At 41.2% G+C, this 25896-nt stretch overlaps 1 protein-coding gene across 2 annotated transcripts in view; it reads right to left on the bottom strand.

Moving 5' to 3' along the window:
* Positions 1-9522: 9522 nt before the first annotated feature.
* LOC140508304 (uncharacterized) overlaps positions 9523-25896 on the bottom strand; it is a 30172-nt gene continuing 13798 nt past the window's right edge. The window contains exons 2-4 of one of the 2 annotated variants that reach the window (XM_072616117.1): positions 22841-22925; positions 17442-17568; positions 9523-12784 (exon numbers count right to left, since the gene is read on the bottom strand). In XM_072616117.1, the coding sequence (XP_072472218.1) occupies positions 11289-12784; positions 17442-17568; positions 22841-22925 (1708 nt within the window). In that variant the 3' untranslated portion in view covers positions 9523-11288. The remainder of the gene's footprint in view (positions 12785-17441; positions 17569-22840; positions 22926-25896) is intronic. The other variant, XM_072616118.1, reaches the window with a different exon arrangement.

The raw sequence follows: 25896 nt of genomic DNA on the forward strand, positions 1-25896 counted from the left end.
TTAGGAATGGTCATCTGAAATTGTATCAAGGTCAGTTTTGTAGGAGAGCGGACATCTGGATTTCTATAAACATGAAGGGAAGAAGATGCTGAGATGCTGTGCTGGAGAAGGTTTGAATGAGCATCCAGACCAGAAAACTGCATCAGATGATGTTCCTCCCCAGACTGCTGTATGAGATACAACCTCTGAATGGACAATTCATTGATCTACCTTTGTATTTTGAATCTCTGTATCTGTACTTATGAAAGGGGACTTCCCCCTTGTAATTTGTCAGTGTGTCAGTCATCTTTGCTCCCTACCCATATTCATATGAAAGGGAGATAGATGAAAGGAAGAATGCATAGGACAAAGAATATGAGGAGGTATTTATTGGATTTAGGTGCGGAAACAAAAATTTTAATAAAGGAAAAAAGGGGGGTTTTGTGGGAAGTAAGAATGTTTTGTTGTACACATTCCTAGCAGATAAGGGTTGTGACCTAGCATGGACAGTACAGGTCAGAAACTGATGTACAGGCCCAAGGAGCTGTGTGAGGAAGGGTCTATCTGAGAGGGAAACATGGAGTCACATGGCCAGGGGACGGTATTGTGGGAGATTCAAAGTTCAGAAAACAGTATGAGAAACCCCATCTTTCTAGATATGTTGTAGTCTTCCTGTAACCTTACTGGGGAGACTACCTGTCCATTCAGGGGGAATGGACGTAAAAATTAATAAAGGCTTTCCTGATTTCACAACAGGTATTGTTCTTTATTAAGGTGAGCATGTTTCTCACTGTTGGGGGCTTGTTAAATGGGCTCACTTCTAACACAGAGGAGTGTCTACTCCAGTACCTTTGCCCAAGAAAACCCCAGATGGGGTCAGGACTAGTCCAACCCCAGTGAAAATAACTGAACCACAACTTCCTCTCAGCCCTCAATGCACTGAACTGCTAACTCCAAACATGATATGCCCAAGTCTCCCCCACCTTTAAAAGACCTTGACTTAACCTTCTCATCCTCAGGCTACCCTCTTTCCTCCTTTCCACTGGTAATTTCCTAGGAAAAGCTCCTTCTACTGCATGGTCTCTCCTTTCCCCACCCTCTCCTCCCTTCTCCACCTCCTGCAAACCATTCAGGCAGCTAAAAGCAAGGGTGTCTTTATTTGCAAAGACCCTCGCCCAGGGCTGGGGAACCTCTGGCCTTGGTTACTTTAAAATTAACCAATAGTTCTGGTTTTTTGAAATGACTCAGAGTAGTTAGGTGTTTACAAAACAATGTACTTTTTAAGTATATCTAATTGAAATGTCTTGAATGCAGCCTTATTTGATTATACCTAAATTAATCACATGAAAATGGTCCCCACACCTGGAGTAGCCCTTTTATTGGCTTTTTCCTGACTTCCCTGTAACGATTGTTACTGTCAACCATCACTACCTGTTGGATAAAAACTTGTCCTTGGAGATTCTTTCCTGTCCAGATTCTCCAGCTGTCTGTGGGACTGATAACCAAGGGCTCTGTAAGTCCTTCCTCTGATCTGACCTGGTCTCCTATTATCCCTGCCTTCCTCCTTCCTTCCTCATGTGGTGAACTTTCCCTCATTTCTGGGTCTGCTTTTTTGTACCTAACTCTCAGTCATCTCTGTAAAGGGAACTAGCTGGGTGGTGCAGTGGGCAGTGCTGGATCTCAGCTGGAACTGAGTTCAAACCCTGCCTCTGATACATCTGTCAGGTCACATGATCTCTGAGCCTCAGTTTCTTCATCTCTTTGTTCTAGGGTACAAAGGAGAAACCGTGTCTTAATCGAATTGAAGTGATTGTTGGGGAATTCCCCAGCCTAGAGGAAGAAACTCTTAGAGAGAAATAAAAATCTCGTACATTTATATCACAACCATGTGCCTGGTGCCGCCAAGCACTTGACCAGGGGAATCCTCAGAGCAGTATTTGGGGGAAGGTGCCTTTATTCTCCCCATTTAAGTTTTTTGTTTTATTCATTAATTTATTTTTAGTTTTCAACATTCATTTCCACAAGACTTTGAGTTCCAAATTTTCTCCCCATCTCTCCCCTCCCCCAGCCCAAGTTGGCATGCATTCTGATTACCCCCTCCCCCAGTCTGCCCTCCCTTTTATCACCCTTCTTATCCCCTTCCTCATTTTCTTGTAGAGCTATACAGATTCTGTTCCCCCTTGCTTTTCTATCGTATTTCCCCATTGCATGTAAAACAATTTTTACTTTCTAGCAGAGAGAAGCCTCCCCAGGACACTCGTGGGGGTGTGCTTTTCTTTGGAGGAGGCTGATCAGCAGACAATCTGATGAAGGAAGGTGGACAAAGGCCATGGATGAGGGAAGGGCTTCCCCAGAGCTCCTTCCTGACAGCGCTTTGGAGAAATCATGCTGGAGGCAAAGGTTTGGCTTCTAATCACCAAGGGAAGGCCTCCTGCTGCAGAGCAGACTTCATTACACCTCCCAACAAGAGACCTCCTTAGACCCTCCAAATTCCATCCTGTGCACAAAACCCTAAACATGGAAGGATTTTTCTCTAAAATCCTAATGTTTGTCATCTCTCCTCAGTATTTCATGGTGTTCATAGACTATCGTTTCACAGTTAATTGGCATGGTCATACATTTACCAAAGGTGTGCTCCAAAGAAACAACCAGGATCAGCTTCCCCCTTAACTGAACGTTTGACCAAGGAACAAACAGACTCAGGCTGTACCCATGCTGTAACGTGCTTATTTCTTCTGATTCAGCCAGAGATGCAAGCATGATGCAGTCAGATAATAATTCTGAACTCAGAGGCCAACAAGCCGAAGGAGACCCTTAATACTCTTAGAGCAATCCCAAGTCAGGCTGCCTGTGCCCGCCAAAATTAGTCTGCAGAAGTGTTAACCATAACGTGAGAAAGGCATTTTGTAATGGGACAGATTGTCAATACAATAAGATAGAAGAATGTCAAGATGTGCATTAAAACTGTAGACCCAGGATGTCTGTTTCTTCTCACATTAACATGACTATACACAGCTTAACATGTGTCCATAAAAATTCCAAGATAAGCCCCATAATTCCAGATAGTGTCCCTTTCAAGGCATCTTGCCCTGGAAACTCATAAACAGAAGAATGTTCCTTATAGTTGCTGACACAGGAAGGGGTATTTTGAGTTCCCTCAGAAAGCAAAGCAAAGCATGTCAGTTATGCCAGAGCATGCCAAGCATGATGGTGGGCTAAGCTCAGGGTGGGCCAACATGTCTTTTTCCTGATTGACCAATCTGGGTTTTAAGCCTTTCTGAGGTGCTGGGGGGCTCAAAATGGTTCATAACACTCACTTTGTTTCCTAGTGTTTACTAGCACTCAAAGTCCCCATTTAAATGTTTTAGTAACTTAATTTCTGTAATGCTTTCTTTAAGCTTCTAGGTGGCACAGGGGTAAAGTGCTGGGCTTTGAACCACAAGGCCTGAATTCCAATTCAGTCTCTGGTACTTCCTTAGCTGTATGTCCCTGGGAAAGTCATGCCACCTAACCCTGCCTGAGTTTCCCCATCTGTAGAATGAGGATAATAAGGGCAACTACCTCCCAGGGTTGAGGGGAGGATTTAATTAAACAATATTTGTTAAGTGCTTTGCAAACATGAGATCACTTTGGAAATATTGGCTATTTTTATGATTGTCATTCCTTGGATAATAAAGTCATTTGGGTAAAATGTATTAATAGTTCAACTGAGAAAGAGAGATGGATGGGGGGGGGGGCGCAGAGAAAGAGAGAGAGAGTGGAAGGGAGAAAGGGAAAGAAGGAGAGACAAGGAGAGATACAGAGAGAGAGAGAGAGAGAGAGTGTGTGGAAGGGGGGGGAGGGAGGAATACAGAGAGAGAGACAGAGAGAGAGATATAGAGTCCCAGATCTTAGGCAAAGAACCTTGCTTCCAGTTCCAAATACCTTGGAGGAAACCCGTTTTTTTCAACAAATGCATCACATGTAAAACAGTTTTATCTGTGTTACGTTGACACTTTTTTTAACTAAGTGGGGTTTTTCCTTAAAAACTGAAATGGAGGAACGATCCCAGACAAATGATCGTCATAAATATCGTATGAACGTAACTCCTGAACCCTCAGCCAGTGCAGGGGGTGGTCCGAGCTAATCAGATGTTTCCACAACCCAGGGCTGTCAGCAAGGTCCTCGAACAAGATGCCAAATGAAGCCTCTGGCGAATGTTCCTTGGAAGTGTCAGACAGGACTGAACAGCAGAGCAACCCCCATGTGCCTGGCACTGTGCTAAGCCCTGGAGATACAAAAAGTGGCAAACAACAGTCCCTGCCCTCAGGGAGCTTACAAAGGAAGGGGAGACAACCTACAAGTCTGTACTAAGTGAGCTACAGACAGGATAGATGGGGCACAGTTAGCAGCGAAGACACTGGGCTTACCAAAGGCAGGATTTTAGCTGGGACTTAAACGGAGTCAGGCAGGTCAGTGATCAAAGTAGAGGGTGGTGAGTATAACAGGCCTGGGGCACAGTCAGAGAGAAGGCTGTGAGCTGACAGCTGGAGGGTCTTGTGAGTGAAACCTCCAGCAGACCAGTATCCCTGGAGAAGAGAAAATGTGGGAGAGAAAGATGAAAGAAGACTGGAAAAGTGGGAGAGGGCCCAGTTATGCAGGGCTCTGGACACCAAGCAGAGAATTTTGTATTTGCTCCTGCAAACAGTAGGGAGCCACTGGAGCTTACCACGTGGAGTAGGCAGGTGACACGGGCAGACCTGCAGTGTAGGAAAATGACTTTGGGGCTGCACTAGAATGGGGAGACTTGAGGCAGGCAGACCTCCTTCCTCTGCAGCTATTGTAATAGCCTAAGTGTGAGGTAATGGTGTTTTGCTGAAACCGGATTGAGAAACATTAATGGGGAGGATAAAGAATGATTAGAATTCATTATGATTTTGTAGACAAGGGGGTTGCATAAGTGGGGAGGGGAGCAGGCTACAGGTCTTTGTCTCCTCCCCTCAGGCACAAGAACAACTGCTAAGCTTCTGGGGAGTCCTAGATACGATTCAGTCTGGGGTTCGGTGGCGCCCCCACTTCAAGAGAAGAAGGGATCTGTGCTTGGAGGCATCTCTGCATTACTGGGGCAGCCAGGCCACCTAACTCATCCAGGCTGCGTAAAGGGAGCTTTGGACATTTGGCCCTGCCCCCACATCCCCCACATCCCTGGGCAGGGAGGAGCCAAGGTTAACCTCTTCAGGCTAGGAAGGGGAGGGAGTGGAGGGAGAGGAGAAATAAATAGTGGGAGCTTATAGAAGGTTGGAGGCTAGATTTCAGGGAGCAGTCACTCTCTGTCTTCATTCACCTGTCTAGCCAGACTGAGAAGACATCAAAGGACCAGAGTATTCGGCAAAGAAAGTAAATCTGGATCTAAGGTACCCCTCCTCACCCCCCGCAAACCCTGAATTCCACAGCCCCACAGCTATCTGCCCTCTCCCCATCTCTGAAATGAAGCATTTCTCAGAGTCCTTTCATGAATCCTTCTCATTTCCTCCCAAGCAAGAACTCTACAAAAGCCTGGCCTCTCCCCCCATGCTGGGAAGCTGCCTGGTGGAGAGGGGAGAAGGGGAATGAAAGATTGCTACACCTGGAAATCAGGACCCAGGTTTGAATCCAGTTCTACCAGGTCCCACTTAGACATCACTTCACATGTATGATCTCTTGATCCTTGCAACAGCCCAGCCATGTAGGGGCTGTTTTCTCCATTTTCCAGTTAAGAAAGCTGAAACGGAGAGGTTCAGTGACTTTCCCAGAGTCTAAGCTAGGACAGGTCAGGGGGATGATTAACTCTGGTCTGACTCCAGGCTCTGCCCCCTTAGACTTGGTTGGTAAGTCACTGAACCTCAGTGTTCTCTGTAAAGTGAGGGGATGACCTCAAACTAAGCCCCTTTTAGGTTTCACATATATATGCACTTCTGTGATCTGAGATCAGCTCAAAAAAAAAAAAACACAAACCTTCAGGGACATTTAGAGTTGGAAGGTCATCAGAAAATGATTTTGGAATTCCCTCCTGGTGTCAATCTGTGGCCCAGGATGGAATCCTGGCTGTTCCTTAATGCCCCTGTCACCCTGGGTCAGTCATTGACAGCTGTGAGCCTTGTTCCTCCAGGCAAAAAGAGGGTCTGGAGTTCTGAGGTCCCCTGTGACTCCAGCCCATGGTCCTTTCAGAGCTGGCCACTTGAAAAGTGGACTCCAGCCTGTGAAACTATTTTTGTCCACACTCAGTTTCCTGGTTCCCTGCTACTCTCCTACCTAGGACAGACTCCCAGCCCCTGCTAGTGCCCAGGCTCAACTGGGAGAATCTTTCAAACACATATTGGGGACCTGAATGAATCCTATTCCAACTGACCAGGTACAGACCCTGGAGAACCTCCCCCGCAACTTTCTGTGAACTTTCCCACAGGGCACTGGCCTCACTTTCTCCTCCAGAGCCATCTGAGTCCAGTGGCCAGATATTCATCAGGATGACTGGGGATGGCCCAGGATGCAATGGGAAACCCTGACCCTTTTAGTCTTAAGACCTTTTCAGGTTCTCATTTTGAGTAAAGTACCCCCTATTCAGTGAATTCCCAAAAGACTCAGGATGGAAAACGCTCTCCACATCCAGAGAAAGAAGTATGGAGTCTGAATGCACATCAAAGCATGCTACTTTCACTTGGTTTTTTACAGCATTTCTCTCTTGTTCTGTTTCTTCTTTCACAACATGCTAATGTGGAAAGGCGTTTACATGACTGCACATGTCTAACCTATATCAGACTGCTTTCTATCTTGGGGATGGAGTATGAAATGGAGGGAGAAAAAATTTGGAAGTCAAAATATTATAGAAAGTGAAGGTTGAAAACGAAATCTTCACCGGTAATTGGAAAAAACAAAATACTAATTTAAAAAAATAATCAACACAACAATGAAAAAGTCCTGATTTGTTGCAAAAAATTGTCTTTCCATGTATTTGGGGAAAATACAATACTATTGAAAAGAAAAAAAACTCAGTTGCTGATTCCATTGCATTGGTCAGTGGTAAACCATTCAAACACTGAAGCAAGATTTACCTCTTTTTTCTCCCATTTTCTATCCTTCCCTTTTTCTTTTTATTCATTCTCCTGTCGGTCCTTTTATTTTGAGAAGAGTACAAGATTAAATTTCCTTTCTGGTTACCTTTTGACTTGATTAATATATATCCCCTATCCCCCTCTATGAGTTTCTTTCCCTCTTTCTTATTCCTCTTCACATTCTGTAATTCCAGAAAGTTCCAGAAAACATCAAATCATCTGGAGGATGGTGCAAGGGTCAGTTCATGACCTCTCAATTCTGTTTCTCCCACTTTCACTTCTTTTTCATCTATGCTTTCACCTTGATGTCCATATTGTACATTAAGAAAAAATTCTCTTAAACATTACTCTTTAATTTTGTGGTACTTGGTTGCTTCAGTGGTTTGAGAAACAAATAATTTTTCCCAGTCTGGTTTTCTTCCTAGGAATGTTTTGAATACTCCTTTCTTTCTGAGGAACACTCTACTTCCATTTCTAATTGGTCAACCCCCCAAATCTATAGAGTTTAATATAAGAAAACTAGATGAGGTGGGGGGGCCACATTTTTATTCATCTCAAAATGCCTTGACATGCATGGCATGGGAATTACAGTCCAGAACTGCCCTCTTACCCCCTTAAGGGGGTCAGTCCAGAACTGGCTCAATTGGGACTTGGGGGTAGAGAGTTATATGCCTTTCAAAGTGCAGATGTTCCCAAGGAGGCCAATCAACTCTCACTGGTCAACACACTGGGAGGTGGCCTATAGTAACATGAGGCTCTGGAGAAGTTGACTGAGGTCACTAAATCCTAGTATGTAGTATCTTTTCAACAGTGGCTGATTCAACCCCACATAGGAACAGAGGAAATATCTCTTCTATCAGATCACCTCCCTCACCAATCATACCAGACCACTCCCACCCTTGGGCTATCTAGGCAGAAGAATCTGTCTCCACCCAAGCCTGGGCAGCTTCCTATGCAATCTCATTATCAGGAATGTCCTTCAGAAGAACTTTACAGAAGGGGACTGGAGCTCTGAGCTGTTCAGCCTAAAATCACATTCCTTTCCATATCCTAAACTACTTAGTAATTAGGTATTGTTATTAATTACTGAAATTAAATGAGAAACATCTTCAGTTTGGTTTCAGGAACAGAATCAGTGCAATCCACTTACTCATATTCTCCCAAGTCTTGTGTTATAAAAACTTCTACCTGCAAAACTACTTTCACTTTTCAGTAACATCCTATCTTCCTAAAGCAGCTGAAATTAGAGTGGAAGCCTGAGGAAGTGACAAGATCAGATAAGGCTGTATGTCAAATTGGAATGATTCTACTGGGGCTCTTGCTTCCTTTCTTTGTTTTTCTTAATTCTGACATCACTTTTACATTTCCCTGTACTTGGGGCCTACCTATTGAGCTAACCTGTCAGACTTGCACCTTCCGGACTACAGGCCATTCACCTACCACTGGTGGCAAATAATGGGTACCAGGTCATTTCCCTTCTTCTTCCCTGGATGAAGCCTGTGCTTGGTGCCAGTCCACCTCCTCCCTGTGACCCCCTCAAAGCAGTGACAGCTGTATGGCCCGTGCCAGCAGGAAGCAGTTTCAGTAACCAGGACCTAAAAGATTTTGGGTCCCATTTGTTTGAGTGGGTAATTTTGGGGTGATGGGAAATGGACCCTGAATTTTCCCAAGCACTTCAGCAACTCAGTCCCTGGTATCTGGCCCTGCCCAGTCCATCTAGATACTCAGTAGGCCTTTCACTGTGTTTGTGATCCACCCTCAACCCCTGTTGCACCTGGGCCAAGCCATGATATTTACCATCATTAATCCCATCCAAATTTCACTGTTCCTTTATCCAATATAAATATCACCTTTTAATCCCCATTATGGAACTGGTTAACTAGGAATCCAGTCCTCTGCTATTCGCATTACAATGAACATTGCCACTTTCACTGAAAGAAGTATGTGAATTGTTTCAAGGAAGACTCATCCTGTATGCTGACATTTTGGGTTTCCCAGCAACAGATATACATATACACATATATGTACAAACATACACACATGTATGTGTTTGTAGGTATATTCCTTCTTTTGCCTTCATTCACATCCCCAAACATTCCCTCTCCTTTCCAATTTAGGTAACAAGACCAAGATCAATAACCACTCTGCTCCAGTTGCTGGTTGATGAGTGCCAATCTATGCCCTAAGGCCCCAATCCCCAGTCTAGTAACTTTTTCAACCATTGAGTCCCTCCCTGCACACCACTCCCCACTGCAAAGTTAAGTTCAGGAGCATGAGAAAAATCTTTACCTTTGAGGGGATGCCCATTAATTGGGGAATGGCTGAACAAGTTCTGGCATATGAATATAATGGAATACCCTGGTTCCATAAGAAATGATGAGCAAACAAGAAAAATCTGGAAAGGCTGGAATGAACTGATGCTGAATGAAGTGAACAGAACCAGAGGAACATTGTAAGAACACAGTAAAAGCAACACTGAGCAATGAACAACTTTATTACATTTAGCTGTTCTCAGCAATGCAATGATCCAAGCCCATTCCAAGTGATTCATAATGGAAAATGCCATCCACAACCAGAAAAAGAAGTACAGAGTGATAATTACATTTTCAATGATGTACTTCAAAGTCAGAACATCTCTCTTCTTTTGGGCCTCTGCATGAATTTGAACCAACATTGGAAAGGATTATTATCTCATGAACACAATAACTACATCCTGCCTTAACACACAGTGAATGATTTTCCAAGGGTTTCTTCATAGTGTGAATTCTCTGAGGTAAAGCAAGATTGGAGTTGAATTGGAAACTCTTCCCCAGGTCAAAGAGAAAATATTGCAAGCAGCCAGAAAGAAACAGTTTTGAGTATTGTGGAAATACAATCAGGATAACACAGGATCTGGCAGCTTCCACATTAAGGGATCGATTGGAATATGATATTTCAGAAGTCAAAGGAACTGGGATTAAAACCAAGAATCACCTACCTAGCAAGCTGAGTATAATACTTCAGGGGAAGAAATAGTCATTCAATGATATAGAGGTCTTCCAAGCATTCTTGATGAAAAAACCAGCACTAAATAGAAAATCTGACTTTCAAACAGAAGAATCAAGACAAGCATGAAAAGGTAAACAGGAAAGAGAAAACAAAGGACTTTCTAAAGTTGAACTGTTTATATTCCTACATGGAAAGATAATATTTGTAACTCTTTAGACTATTCTCAGTATTTGGGTAGTTGCAGGGATTATACACATACACATACACACACACACACATAGAACACAGGATGAGTTGAATAATAACGGATGATACCAAAGAAATAAAACAAAATTGAGTGGTGAGAGAGGAATATATTGGGAGCAGAAAGGGAGAAATGGAAGGGGGTAAATTGTCACACATCAAGGAAGCAAGAAAAAGCTTCTTCAGTGGAGGAGAAAAGGGAAGATAGGAGAAGGGAAAAAGAGAAGCTTGCTCTCTTCACATTTGGCTTGAGGGTATGCTATGCTCACTCAGTTGGAATTAAAGTATATCTTGTACTACAGAAGGGCCGGGGAGAAGGGGACAAGTGGGGTGATGGGGATGATAGAAGGGAGTAATCAGAAGGGACAAGGTCAAAAGAGAGAATAGAATAAATGGGGGGCAGGTCAGGATGGAGGAAATAGAGTTAGTCTTACACAACATGACTATTATGGAAGTCTTTTGCAAAACTACATGTGTACAGCCTATATTGAATTGCCTGCCTTCTCAGTGGAGATGGGTGGGGAGGGAAGAAGGAAAAGAAGTTGGAATTCAAAGTTTAAGGAATGAATGTTGAGAATTGTATTTGCATACAACTGGGAAATAAGAAATACAGGTAATGAGATAGAGAAACCTATCTTGGTCTACAAGAAAACAGAGAAGGGGCTAAGGGAAGAGAGGCATATGATACAAGGGAGGGCTTTTTGAGGGAAGGGGTAATCAGAATGCAAGATGTTATGGAGTGAGTGGAGGGGAAAGATGGGGAGAAAAATCTGGAACTCAAAATTTTGTGGAAATGAATGTTGAAAACTAAAAATAAATAAATAAACATTAAAAAAATAAGAATTTGAAACTTTCCACATAGGAAACATCCATAACGCTTCACTCCACTGTGGAGTTTTTGATGTGTAGCAAAATCAAAGCTCTGTGTGAAATCATTTCCACATTGATTACACTCACAAGCCTTCTCTGATGTGCAGAAAGATGGTACCTCTGTGTGAAAGCCTTTCCACATTAATTACATTTATAAGGTTTCCCTTCGGTGTGGATTTTCTGATGGACAAGAAGTATCTGCCTCTGTATGAAAGCCTTTCCACACTGATTACATTCAAAAGGCTTCTCTCCAGTATGGATTCTCTGATGTGAAGCAAGATGGCACCTCTGTGTGAAAGCCTTTCCACATTGACTACATTCATAAGGTTTCTCTCCAGTGTGGATTCTCTGATGGGCAACAAGAGTGTCCTTGTGGGTGAAAGCCTTTCCACACTGATTACATTCATAAGGTTTCTCTCCACTGTGGATTCTCTGATGGACAACAAGTACCTGCCTCTTTCTGAAAGCCTTTCCACACTGATTACATTCATAAGGTTTCTCTCTACTGTGGATTCTCTGATGGATAACAAGTACCTGCCTCTTTCTGAAAGCCTTTCCACACTGATTACATTCAAAAGGCTTCTCTCCAGTGTGGATTCTCTGATGTGCAGCAAGATGGCCCTTCTGTGTGAAAGCCTTTCCACATTGATTACATTCAAAAGGCTTCTCTCCAGTGTGGGTTCTCTGATGTTTAACTAGATTGCTCCTCTCTGTGAAAGCCTTTCCACATTGATCACATTCAAAAGGCTTCTCTCCAGTGTGGATTCTCTGATGGGCAGCAAAAGGGGAGCTGTGTTTGAAAGTCTTTCCACACTGAGTACATTCATAAGGCTTCTCTCCAGTGTGGATTCTCTGATGTACAGCAAGACTTCCACTGTTTATGAAAGCCTTTCCACACTGTTGACATTCGAAAGGTTTCTCTCTACTGTGGATTCTATTTTGGGCAATAGGGAGAGATCTGAAACAGTCAGTCTTCCTACATTCATTATTTTTATAAAACTTCTCACCAGCATCAATCTTCTGAAATCCATCCCCATCTGATTTCATACCAAAGCCTTTCCCAGACTGATGACATGCATAATTTTTCATTCTAGGGTGAAGCATGGGTTGACAAGGAAGAGATGATTGGGGGGATGAGGCTGCTTCCCATTCATTACATTCATCAGGCTCCTTTTCAATGGGAATTTGCTGATGAGTAAAGGCCTTCCCACCTTTATTACTTACAGAAAGCATTTCTCTACTATCACTTTTCTGAGGTCTAAGGAGGACTGAACTCCGCCTCAAGGCCATTTCCCATTTATTACCTGGATGCGTTTGCATTTCAGGAATCTTCCCAGGGCACTGAAAAAGCTTTACCTTTTCAGGGAAACATTTCCTATATTCACTACCTGGAAGATATACATTCCTTGAGGTCATTTTCTTCCAATGATTTAGGATGGAAGACTGTCTGAATCTCTTTCCAATTTCATCAAATTCACAGTCACTGTTTGGATTTTTACCTACTTTCATAATAAAGTTATGAATTTCTCTCAAATTGAAGTCCCAGGGACCATCACTCTTGAATGTTTGCAGGTCACATTCTTCCAAAGGAATTCCCAGCTCTCTTGTTATTTCATTTATTTCCAACCTGGTCTCTACTGAAGAAAACAAACATTCAAACATAAATACAGAAAAAGATAGATGCACATAAATAAATGAAATCACAATGGTTACTGAAGACTCATGCAGCTCAGGACCTTCTCATCACCAACTTAAATGCCACAAAATTTCATGGTCTACTCTTGGAGCAAACATTGGCACTACAGAGACTGTGTCACTACAAGGAGAACAGCCACAGAGCATGTGAGAGGCACAAAGGAGATGTGCACCCCGAGTGCTGGAACCATCTGAGCCTATACATTCACATTCAACAAAAGCAGCAGCCCCAAGGTAGGTCACTATCAGAAGACTGTTCAGTCAACTACTAAGAGTGACTCTCCATGGGACAACACTCTGTGGCTAAGTTGGAGAGAAGGCTGTGGCTAAACACAGTTTTAAACATCTAAACAGCAGGAAAGGAGTGGCAGCATTCAGAGATTTATGATAGAATACTACATTAACTCATCTGGGCCAGAACAGTAGTAAAAATCTAAATTGGTTTTGATGAAAATTATAAGGAAATTCACAAGGTACTACATGAAAAATGAGAACTTGACAGGCCTACCAGTAGGTTACTTCATTCATCTCTAAGAAGGCTGCATTTAACTCCAGGCCAAAGATTAATAAAAGCAAAGCTTGGAGAGATTCAGGACTCTTGGCTCAGTAAGAAGGCAGACGGGATTCAGTTTTATGCTGACTGTAACAATCCAAAGCACTTTTATGATGCCCTATAGGCTGTGTAAACAGTTCTTCACTCTGAAAGAAGATGATGCCATCAGGAAGATGCTATGACTTACATATGAATTGGATTTAAGTGAAGCAGAGCTGTGCAAGGTCACCAAGATCACTTTATCCTTCAGAGCCATCTGGGTCCAGTGGCTAAATAGAGATCAGGACAAGTGGAGATGGATAAGGCACCTGAAGGCTATTTATGGGCCAAAGACCTATCCAACTATGGTGCACCTCACCTACTCAGGACTGATGGAGTCACACTGATTAGTGATAAGGACATGATCCTCCAGCACTGAGCTGAACACTTCCATAGCATTCTCAAGAGAGCAGCTTCAAAGACTGCTGAAGTAACTGACCATTTACCTGAGGTTGTACTCCATCTTTCTCAAGCCATTTCCCAATTGATGTGCATCCCCACAATTATAATTCTTGCTACCAAAAAGAGAGTTAGTATAAGTATTTTAAAATATTTTTTTTTGTTTCCTTAATCATTTTGCAAAACAAACCTAAGAATTACATTACTGAATCAAGGGGTAGACACAGTTTAATTGTTTGCTCATAATTATAGGTTGGCCTGCAAAACTGATGGATCAGCTCACAGTTCCACCAAGAGTAAATTAGTGTCCCAAATTTTCCATATTTCCTCCTACATTTATGCCTTTCCCCTTCTATCATTGTAACCTGGCAAGTTTAAGATATCTCAACCTCAAGGATATTTTAATTAGCATTTCTGTAATAAATAATAATTTGGAGCACTGTCTCATATGAGTGTATATGGTTTTGATTTCTTCACCAGACACTGCCTGTTCCTAGCCTTTGACCACTTACAGATGGGGAATGACTCATATTCTTTTGGATCTGACCAAGTTCTTTATATATTTGAGATATGAAACCTTTATCTGAGAAAGTGTCTATAAAATTTGGCTACATGGTCTTTATTTGAACAAAACCTTTGTAATTTCATGTAACTGAAAATTATAAATTTTGCCCCTCACCATAGGATTTCTCTTGATGCACAAATTGTTTACATTTCCACAAGTGTGATTGGTAATATGCTCCATCATGTTCTTTTAATTTCCTATAATGTCTTCCTTTATATCAAAGGTCATCTCTGTAAAATTTCCAACAGACTACTTTCCAGATTCCCAAACAACTGTCACAAAATCAAGAATTCTTATCACAGAAATTGGTCCTCACATTTTTCAAACACAGAGTTCCCCTCTTCTGCTCATTCACCTGTATGTGTCTTAGGGAGTATCAGAGAGATTTTTTATTACTATCATTATTTTCTTTTAATTTTCTCTATTTTATTTTTAACTCATGGAATGAAATAAGCATTTCCATAACGTTATAATTTTTAAAAATAGACGATTGCAGGTAAAGTAGCAAATCAATTACATACAACTTCCTATTCTTTTTAAATATCTAACAATGTTATTGCATAAATTACTTTTTTCCCCATTCCCTCCTCCTCACTTTGCCCTAGGGAAGGCTAAAATCAAATACAAATAAGTGTATATGTGTAACATCATTCCAAACGTATTCTGATTTATCAGTTTGTTCTCTGGAGGCAGATAACATCTCCTCTCACATATCCTCTGGATTTTGGGGTGTTTAATAGTCAAAGTGACTTATCACTCAAAGGAGTTTTAAAAAATATTTTGCTGTTACTATACATAACATTCTCTTTGCACTCTTCCTTTCCCTCTCCATGGTTCTGTGCAGGTCTATGCATGGTTTTTTTCTCAAACCATCAAGCCCATTATTTCTTACAGCCCAGCATTACTTCATCACAATTATTTACTACAACTTGGTCAGTCATTTCCCATGTGAAGGGCATCCTTCACCAAAAGAGTTGTGATAAATACTTTAAAATAGATATGTTTTTTACCTTTTTCCTTAACCATCTTTGGAAATTCACCCAGTAGTGGTATTGATGGGTGGAAGGGTATAAGGTAACATTTCGTGCACAATTCCAGATTGCTCTCCAAAGCGGCTGGAGGAGTTCACAATTGATTTTCCCTGTACTTTCAAGTGTTTATGAGAGAAAGGAGTGCTCTATTTTATCAAAAGCTTATCCTTCACCTATTAATATATTGATATGATTTTTTGTTCCTTTTCTTATTGATATAATAGATCATGTGTATAATTTTCCTTAGGTTAAACCTTTCCTGCATTTCCGGTATAAATCAAAAATGGTCACAATTTACAATCTTTGCAATTTATTGTTTTAATCTCTTTGCTAGTATTTTATTCAGGATTTTGGCAACCATCGACATTAATGAAAGTGCTCTATAATGTTCTCTTTTTTATCCTTCGTGATCTGAATATCAGCATCATATTTGTTTCATTAAAGGAGTTTGGTAGTTCCCCCTCTATGTCTATTTTTCCAAATCACTTACATAACACTGGAAGTAGCTGACCTTTACAATTCAGTACAATTCCCCTGAAAATCCATCCGACTCTATTTCTGTATTCTGAGCAAGCACATTTGTGGCCAGTTCACTTTCTTTTTCTAAAACAGGATGATTTAGATATTCTATTTTTCCTGCTAATCCCATCAGAACTACCACAGTTCCATTCCCATCTGCTTCCTCTGTATCACTTCTTTTTAGGACTTGTTAGTATGTAATAACTGCTCCATTTTACCTCTCTCTACTCAGTTATATTTATGAGAACGAACCCAACATAATCAACTCAGTTTAAGCTTTTTTTTTCCAAACTATACAAGTTAACGATCACATTCTTGAGGGTACTGGTAACAGTTTCACACATAAGACATAAACACTTTGGCCTTATTGAGTCCCTTATCACTGGTCTTTAATGTTTATCTGATATTTCTCTTCCATCTTCCACATCCAATTTTCCTTTGGGTTTGGCTTTCCTGACTCATAAATACCTGAATGTCTTTCACTTCATTAAATGCCCCTTTTTAATTTTCCATTCAGGATTATACTCACCTTTCTTGAGTGAGTTATTTTTCTTGACAACCCCAAATCCCCAGCTCCGTGAAGTATAATGCCTCAATATATTTTAATAAAAGCTGCTAGTTGTTGTGTTATCTGGAATGTAGCTCCACTGTATTTACAATGTCATTTTTTTATTGCTTCTAGTATTTTGTCCTTAATTTAGGAACTTTGTAACTTGACTATAGTGTTCCTGGAAGTTTTCATTTTGGTATCTCATTCAGGGGGTGAATGGTGAGTTTCTTTTTTCTATTTCTATCTTACCTCTTGTTCTAGAACTTCAGGGCAATTTTCCTTAATAATGTCTTGAAATAGTATATCTAGACCCTTTTTTGATCACATTTTTCAGGCTGTATAACATTTTTTACATTGAGTTTCCTTGATCTATCCTCCAGATCGTTTGTTGTTCTAAAGAAATAGTTCCCATTCTTTTCTATTTTGTCTTTCTTTCGGTTTTTAATATTTCTGGATGTCTCAATGTCATTAGTCCTCATGCCCAATTCTAGTTTTAAGAAGTTATTTTCTTTTTTAAGTTGTTGGATCTCTTTTTCTAATTAGTTGACTTTCTTTTCAAAATTGTATTGATGTTCCAGGCCCTAATTTTTCCTCAATCTCCCATTTGAATTTTGAAGGTGTTTTTCTGTTCTTCCAAAAACTCTTTTTGGGCTTGTGACCACTGACATTTCTCTTTGAAATAGGAGTGGTTTTTTTTAAACTTTCCTCCCTGTCTCTGAGAACAAGCCCAGATCTTTATCTCCAGCTAACTGACTTATGCTAAGTTATTTAACTTGAAAATGCTCAAAGTCAAGTACAAAGTGGATGGAGAATTGGTGTACACAGATAACTGTGGACTCAAGGTAGCTTCTGAGGTTGAGATGCAACAGAGGATGAATCCATTCTCTCACTTGTGCTAATTTTGGCCTGACAACATCAAGAGAACAAGGAAAATGGCCCTTACTCAGGAACAGCAGATTTTGGATATTCTCCAGCATGACCTCCTTGTACAGCTCTTTCTGTGAATGGTCCAACAGGCACCACTCTTCCTTGCTGAAGTACACAACCACATCCTTGAATGTCACCAATTCCTAAACCATGAAGTCATACAATTAAGAAATGAGAGACTCCAGAACTCATCTAGTCCAACCCTCATCCACTTAGAAGAAACCGAAGCCCAGAGAAGGGATTTGCCTACAACTCATATAACCTTTATGAGTATCAGAGCCACTATTTGAAACCAGTCATTAAGAGCCCAATGGAATATGGAGAAAAGTATTTTTTATTTGAAATGAGAATCATGATGGAATAATAAAAGTTGGAAAAAAAGGTCTTACAATACAATGCTTAGCCCACTGGAATCAGGGAAAAGGAAAGTGCTACATCACTGAGGTATAAGAATCTGTGGAGGATGATACCATATACCAAGATAAAGTCAAAATGGCTACACAATTTAGATATAAAGACTGATACTCTAAGCAAACTAGGAGAACAAGAAAGAGTTTACCTTCAGATTTATGAACCAAAAAGACATGGAGACATTGTAAAATGCAAAATGGACGATTCTAATTTCATTAAATTAAAAAGGTTTTTGCACAAAGCCAATGCAACTAAGATTTGAAGGAAAGCAGAAAGTTGGGAAACAATTTTTTGACAACCAGTTTCTGATTAACACCTCACTTCTCAAATACATAGAGAACTGATTCAAATTTATAAGAATATAAGTCATGCCCCAACTGATAAATGGTTAAAGGATATGATGAGGCACTTTGCAGAGAAAGAATGAAAGTTATCAATAGTCATGAAAAAATGCTCTAAATCACTACTGATTGGAGAAATGCAAATCAAAACATCATCAAACTGATTGCCTAGCATGACAAAACAGGAAAGTTGTAAATGCTGAATACGATGTGGGGAAATTGGAACAATAATACATCCTCAATGGAGTTGCAAAGTGATCTAACCATTCTGGAGAGGAATCTGAAACTATGCCCAAAGGGTTATAAAAATGTGTATACCCTTTGACCCAGCAAGACCACTTCTAGGGCTATACCCCAATGGGAATATATGAATGGGAAAAGGACCCATATGCAGAAAAACATTTATAGCAGCTCTTTTTGTGGTGACCAAGAGCTGGAAATTGAGGGTATGCCCATCAGTTAACGAATGGTTGAGCAACTTGTGGCATGTGAATTGGAATAATACTGTGCTAGAAGAAGGGAAAAAAAAACTGCAAAAAGTTACATGAACTGATGTTGAGTGAAGTGAGGAGAACCAGGAGAAAAGTTTAGACAATAACAGCAATATTGCGTGATGGCCAACTTTGATAGACGTAGCTCTTCTTACCAATGCAATGAATACAATTCCAAAAAACTCATTCATGATGAAAAAGGCTATGCACATCCAGAGAAAGAACTATGGAGAATGTAGACCGAAACATACTATTTATTCTTTTTTTCTTTTATTATTTTGTTTCTTCTTTCTCCTGGTTCCTCATATTCTTTCAATACTTCTTTACAACATGACTAATATGGAAATACATTGTTGAGTTTGTCCTTCATTCTCAAAGGAGACCACGACATGAAGATGATGACATGTCTTCCACCTGACTTTGATTTGAGTGAGGAAGAATTGTGCAAGGTCACCAGTCTCCCCTTCTCTTTCAGATCCATCTGGGTACAGTGGTCTGATACTCATCAGGATGACTGGAGAAGGCCCAGGATGCAATGTGTGACTTTGGCCATTTTAGGCTAAGGCCTTATGACACTCTCACTTTCAGTGAGATATACCCATTCAATGAACTTTAAGTAGTTACTCAAGTGGAAGCCCCCCTTAATAAAAGAAAAAAAGTACCCCCAAAAATCAAAGTGTGAGGGGAAGACCCTCAAGGATCCTGGGTAGAAGAGAAGGATTGACTGTTTAGTAATTACAATCACGCTGTGCTGAAATCCTCCAGAGGCCTACAGTAGCAAGCAAAAACATCTCGTAATGGAAGGGCTTATAAAGAGAATGGGACCTCCTGAGGTCTGAACCCACAGCACACCATTAGTATATTAAGACACAAACGAGAGAATTGAGATGGAGAGTAGAAATCAGCAGCAGCAGTGGTATCCAGAATACAGGGGAAACAGGATCAAACAAAGCCTTCCCAACTCATCCAAGAGTGCCAGAAGGTACTGGCCAGAACACAAATCCCAACCCCAGAATGGAGGCTGCTTAGCAACTGAAAGAACATGTTCAACACAATGAAATATGAGAAGGTAAGAGAAGTCCAAGAAATAATCACCAAACAGAGAGGCCCCACAACAACTACAAGAAGAGATAAAATATTGCATGACGACAGGGACTGATGTTGTGGATAGAAGGAATGAAACCAAAGATGAAAAATGAAATTGCCAACGAAATGAGTGTGGGAGGAAAAAAAGGAAAGGAGAACAAATGGCATAAAAAGAAGACAGACGTAAGATAGACATAAGCCTTACCCCAAGGAGTAAAAGAGAGTATGACCTGAGGAAAAGAGCAACAGAAGTAAAAGACTCCACTAGGTAATAAGGATAAAGCCAAAACACTGAAAAACAAAATAGAAGAAAAAGTAATGTATCTACCATGAAAAACAAGGCCCTGAAAAATAGGGAGGGAGAGATCATCAACAGATAAATGGTCTTGATAGATAAGAGAGTATTAACAGTTTTCTTTCTTTTTTAAATATAACTATTTCCTTTGTTTTCGTCTCTTTTTTTTGGTAAATAGTATTTTATTTTTTCCCATTATATGTAAAGATAGTTTTCAACATTTACTTCTTATAAGAATTTGAGTTTCAAATTTTTTTCCCTCTCTCCCTCTCCCCTCCCTGAGAAAGTGAGGAATCTGATTTAGGTCATACTTGTGCAATTACGTTAAGCATGGTTCTACACTAGTCACTAGTTTTAAGAAGAAACAGAACAAAACAAAAAAACCTGAAAAAACAGAAAGTGAAAATAGTCTGCTTCTATCTGCATTCAGACTCCGTAGCTCCTTCTCTGAATGTGGATAGCACTTTCCATCATGTATCGTGTGGCACTGTCTTGGATCACTGCATTGCTGAAAGCATAGTCTATCAGAGATGAATTATTACACAGTGTTGGTATTACTGTATGCAGTGTTCTCCTGGTTCTGCTCACTTCACTCAGCATCAGTTATTGCAAGTCTTTCCACATTCTTCTGAAATCTGCCTGCTCACTTTTTATGGAAAAGTATTATTCCATTACATTCAAATGTCACAACCTGTTCAGTCGTTAATCAGTAAATGGCCATCCCCTCAATTTCTAATTCTTTGCCACCACAAAAAGAGCTGATGTATTTTTGCACATGTGGATCCTTTACCATCTTTTCATGACCTTTTGCTATACAGACTAAGGAGTAGTATTGCTGGCTCAAAGAAAATGCAGAGTTTGATTGCGCTATGGGCACAGTTCCAAACTGCCCTCCAGGATGGTTGGATCAGTTCACAACTCCACCAACAATGCATCAGTGTCCCAATTTTCCAACATTTTCTCCAACATTTATCATTTTCCTTTTCTGTCATATTAGTTAATCTGATAGGTGCGATGTGGTACCTCGGAATTGTTTTTTTCCTCTTCTTTTTTTATTTTTAAATTATTTTATGTTTTCAGTTTTCTACAATCACTTTTGATATATGTTAGCTTTTTTCCTCTCCTTCACCCTCCTTTCCCCCTTTCTCTCCAGTCCCTCCCTGAGATGGCATGCAATCTTATATATGTCATACACATACATTCTTATTAAATACATTTTCATCTTAGTCATGTTGCATAGAATTAAAATGAATGGAAGAAACCATAAAACTTGTATTCTTGTAAACTTAACTCAATTCTCTATATATAAGAGAAATGAGGCCTTTATGAGACACTAGTTGTAAAAATTCTTCCACAGTCATCTGGTTCTTGGTTGCACTGGGTTTGTCTGTGCAAAAACTTTTCAATTTAATGTAATCAAAATTATCCATTTTGCACTTCATAATGTTCTCTATCTCGTTTGGTCAAAAATTTCTCCATTCTCCATAAATCTATCAAATACGCTATTCCTTACTCCCCTAATTTGTTTATAGTATCAGTTTTTATACCTAGATCATGTATCTATTTGGACTTTATTCTTCTGTATAGTGTCAGGCATTGATGTATGCCCAGTTTCAGCCACATTGTCTTCCAGTTTTCTCAGTAATTTTTGTCAAACAGTGAATTATTATTCCAGAAGCTGGGGTCCTTGGGTTTATCAAACAGTAGATTGCTATATTCACTGACTACTATGTGTTGAGTACCTAATCTATTCCACTGGGCTACCCCTCACCTACCAATTTGTGGAACAAAGTCTTGGGGGCGTTGAGGATAAGCTCAAGGGTTAGCAGCAGGGTGATTTGGCAGCCCCAAAAGCTAATCCCCCACTGGAATGCATGGAGAAGCCCAACATCCAGGAATAGAGGGATGATGGGCCCTTTGAATTCACTCTGAGCAGACCATAGATCATGGAGGGTTGTGTTCATTCCAGAGATAATGACAAACTACAGCGTCCAGAGCAAAGTGACCAAGATGCTGAAGGGCCTTGAGTCTATGGCACATAAGGATCCTCTGAAAGGAATGAGGATGTCTATTCTGCTGAAAAGAAGAGGCTGGGGGGCCATGACAGCCATGGTCAAGTACCTGAAGGGCTGTCAATTGGAAGAGAGATTAAACATGTTCTCTTTGGTTCTCCTCAAAAGGGCAACATTCAGTGCAAATTGTTAAGGGGAGAACTTATTCCTGATGTTGGGAAAAGCTTCATTAACAACCATATCCCTCCAGAAGTCTCAGGGGGTAGGGGGTTCTCGTTCACTAAAGGTCATCAAGCAGAGGCTGGATGAAAACCGGTCCAAAAGTAAAAGTGGGTATGCCTATCTTGTTCTGAGCTGGACAAGGTTCCTTTCAAGGTGAAACTTTCTGACTCTATGAATCCTCCTTCCTCTTGGCTTCATTTTGTGCTAGACTCTCTACCATGATGATAATGTCACTACTGATTAAATTCCTATCTGAAAAATCATCTCTGAAAATGAACCCCCAGAAAATAATCCAAGGATATACAGTCACCAGACTGGATGTCAGAGTCAGAATTCAAAGAGATCTAAGCTAGGATAAAATTTCATCAGGCTAAATGCAAAGTCTGACATGTGGGTTCAAAAAATTAGCTACAGGGCTATGAAGAAGATGACCCCAATGTCCTGTAGGCTTCTTATCATTCACCAGAGTGGCAGAGATGTACTAAGAGAGAATGTCTGAGGCCAAGATGTGTAGAGGGGACCTGGCTGAGAGAAGGGCAATGAGAATCCTAACTCACCTGGAGCCCGGCAGTCAGCAGTCCAGAGGTCATGCCTTCCTTCATGCTCCTGCCCTGGGAAGGGCATGGTCTTGAGATGTCCAAGCTGTGAGTTCAGAACAATTGGGATGGAAGACAGTCAAACACTGAAGCTCCAGAATGTGGTCCTCACCAATGACCTAAATTGCAGCACCTCTGAACCCTTCTGCCACATCCACTGTGGGGTCCATGACCCATTCTATCAGCTCTGCCTATCTCTCCCTCTCACAAAACTGATTTGACTGGATCTGTCAAAAATCTATGCTACCTTCATATGGAGACCCTTTTCTGCTTCACCTGTTGGCTCTCTGACACAGTCTCCAAAAAGAGTAAGCCAAAATTTCCACCCTTAGCCCACCTTACAAGATGACCATGCCTCTGACTGAGATCAAGGCTGACACTATCCAATGTGAACTGCCTCAGCTTCCTTCTGGGCTCCTTGTCCCACATCAAAAGGAGAGGCAGCATGCCTCGCTCCTACTCAACTTACCATCTCCTGGACTTGGATTCATGCATCTTCCCAGATCTGAAATCTATCAATTACCTCCTCACTGGATGAGCTAGGGAGAAGGTAGCTAGATTCTGCAATGCCTGTAACCCCAAGGTGGCCATGAAGTAGTCACTGCCAGTTACAAAGCAGGTTTTCCTCTGAGGCAGTGTAGGCTCTGGTCTTTGGATTCTAAGCACTTAACAAGGCACAGAGGAAGTGATTATTTAAGGCTGGTTCATTGACTGGTTGAAGGGTGTAGCAAGGCATCCAAAAAATCTGTCCTTGGGCCCATGCCATTCATCACTTCTGTCATTATTTTTGAAGAAAGAACATTTGTCAGGTTGTTAAAGGAACATGGCTGTCACAATATACAGTGGAAGACAGAATCTCATTTCCAACTCCCTTTCAAATATCTCAAATCAGTTATTTCTTGAATATCTTAAACTCAACATGCCTAAAACTAAGCTCATTCTTTCCTCCCAACCATCCCTCTTCCTAATTACTGTTTGAGGACACTACCATTGTCCTAGTCACCCAGGCTCCCAACCTAGCTGCCATCCTTGACTCCTCACTGCTTCTCAGCTCCCCATGGCCAATATGGTGCCACAGCCTCCAGTCTCTCCCCACTCCAGTCCATCCTCCACTCAGTTTTCATACTGTTCTTCCCAAAGCACAGATCTGACTATGTCATCCCCACCTTACTCCTGGTCAGTACATTCTAGAGTCTCTCTGTCACATCCAGAAGCAAACAGGAAAGCCCCTTTCTGGCACTCGAAGCCCTTCATAAACTGGCTCCTTGTCACCTTTCCAGTCTTCCGAGCCCTTTTTGCCTTCCTCATTTTACTTTACAGATGAGAAAACTGAGGCCCAGGGAGGTTAACTGACTTGTCCCAAAGCACAGATGTATTAGTGCTGAGACCTGAACCCAGGTTCTCTGATTCCACAGGGCTCTTTCCACAGTCACTGTCATAGAAGGCTTGCTAAGACCAGAGTCAACTGGGTGAGTTTCTCAGAACCTGCCAGGATGAAAGAGACAACCCTCCCCCAGACCTGGGACATGAGGCTGAAGGTCAAAGGGCCAGGGAAGACAGAGGCAGTGGATACCGTCAGGCTGTCATAACAGGTAGGAGGGCCACAAACAGCCCTTAAAGGACAGACACAGAGTGGGTGTGGCTTCCATCATTTTACAGAGAGAGGGGCCTGGGGGAGCAAAGGTGATGGAACTCCTCCCAGACTCAGGGACAAAGGGCATTAATTGACTGAGATTCTACCAAAGCCCTGCTGGCAGAATAGATGTCAAGAGACAGGGCTGAGAGCCCAAAGTCTGCTTTTTGTCACCTGAATGTTTCACAAGCATGCCACCTAGGCCTTCCTCAAATCAGGATATGGAGACTCTTTCTGAATTTCACTGGTACCAGGAAATCCCATGTGAGGAAATGCCCTCTATCAGTACAGGTCTGCACCTCCTTTCTGATTCATATTTTTAGAACGCAGCCCTGAACACTTGAGAATTTAGCTGACATGTCTAAGTTACAAAGCCAGTATGAGGCAGCTAAGAGGCACACTGGAGGGCATAGGAGCTTGAGTAAGGAAGAGCTGACTTCACATCCAGCACCAGGCATTTACTCCTGTGTGACTCTGGGCAAATCACTTAGTTTGTCTCAGTTTACTCATCTGTAAGATGGAAATAATAATAGCACTCGCATGGAAGGGTTGATGTGACAATAAAAAGAAACATCTGTAAACCTTAAATATCAATGCTGCATATCTGTAGTAATAATTATGATAACTATAGCTACGAAAATATTGATTTTATATTGTTATAACTACTTGTCACACTTAATAGGATTCCATAGTGGTAGCAGTATTTACTTAGGGTAGGTAGTATTTTGTCATTGTTAGTTGTTTCAGTTGTCTCTGGCTTTTCCTGACCACATTTTGAATTATCTTGGCAGAAATTCCAGGGCGGTTTGCTATTTCCTTCTCTAGCTCATTTTAACAGATGAGGGAGCTGAGATAAACAGGGTTAAGTGATATGTCTAGGGTTACACAGCTAGTACATGTCTGAGGAAGATGAATCTTCCTGACTCTAGGCCCGACTCAGTCTAGCTGCCCTGTTTAATATTTAGACAGACAAAGCTCGAACCCAGGTCTTCCAGGCTTCCAGCAGTTCCAGTTCCACAATACAGCTTCTTCTCTCAAATTCCTGATTAAAGTACTTATGGCACAGATCAAACAAACCTCATATCTTTATTTCCTGCTTCCCACCTCTCAGGTACTGTGCTAGGGATACAAAGATAAACAGAAACAGCCTCATGGAGTCCTGGGGCTCTCCAATAGTCTTCCCTCTAAGTTAACAACAGGCTATTCTTTGGGTCTCGTGACTAGGTTCCCAAAATGGGTGACATTGCCCCCTGGGGGCACTGGAATGATGCAGGGGGTATTAATAAACTTGGGTTGCAACTGCGGGGTAATAAATGAAAATAAGGGGTCAGTGGAAGCATAAGGAAAGAAGGGAACATAAGAAAATTTTGAAAAACCATTTAAG

Source organism: Notamacropus eugenii, chromosome 5 (assembly GCF_028372415.1).
Source record: "Notamacropus eugenii isolate mMacEug1 chromosome 5, mMacEug1.pri_v2, whole genome shotgun sequence".
Taxonomy (NCBI): Eukaryota; Metazoa; Chordata; class Mammalia; order Diprotodontia; family Macropodidae; genus Notamacropus; species Notamacropus eugenii.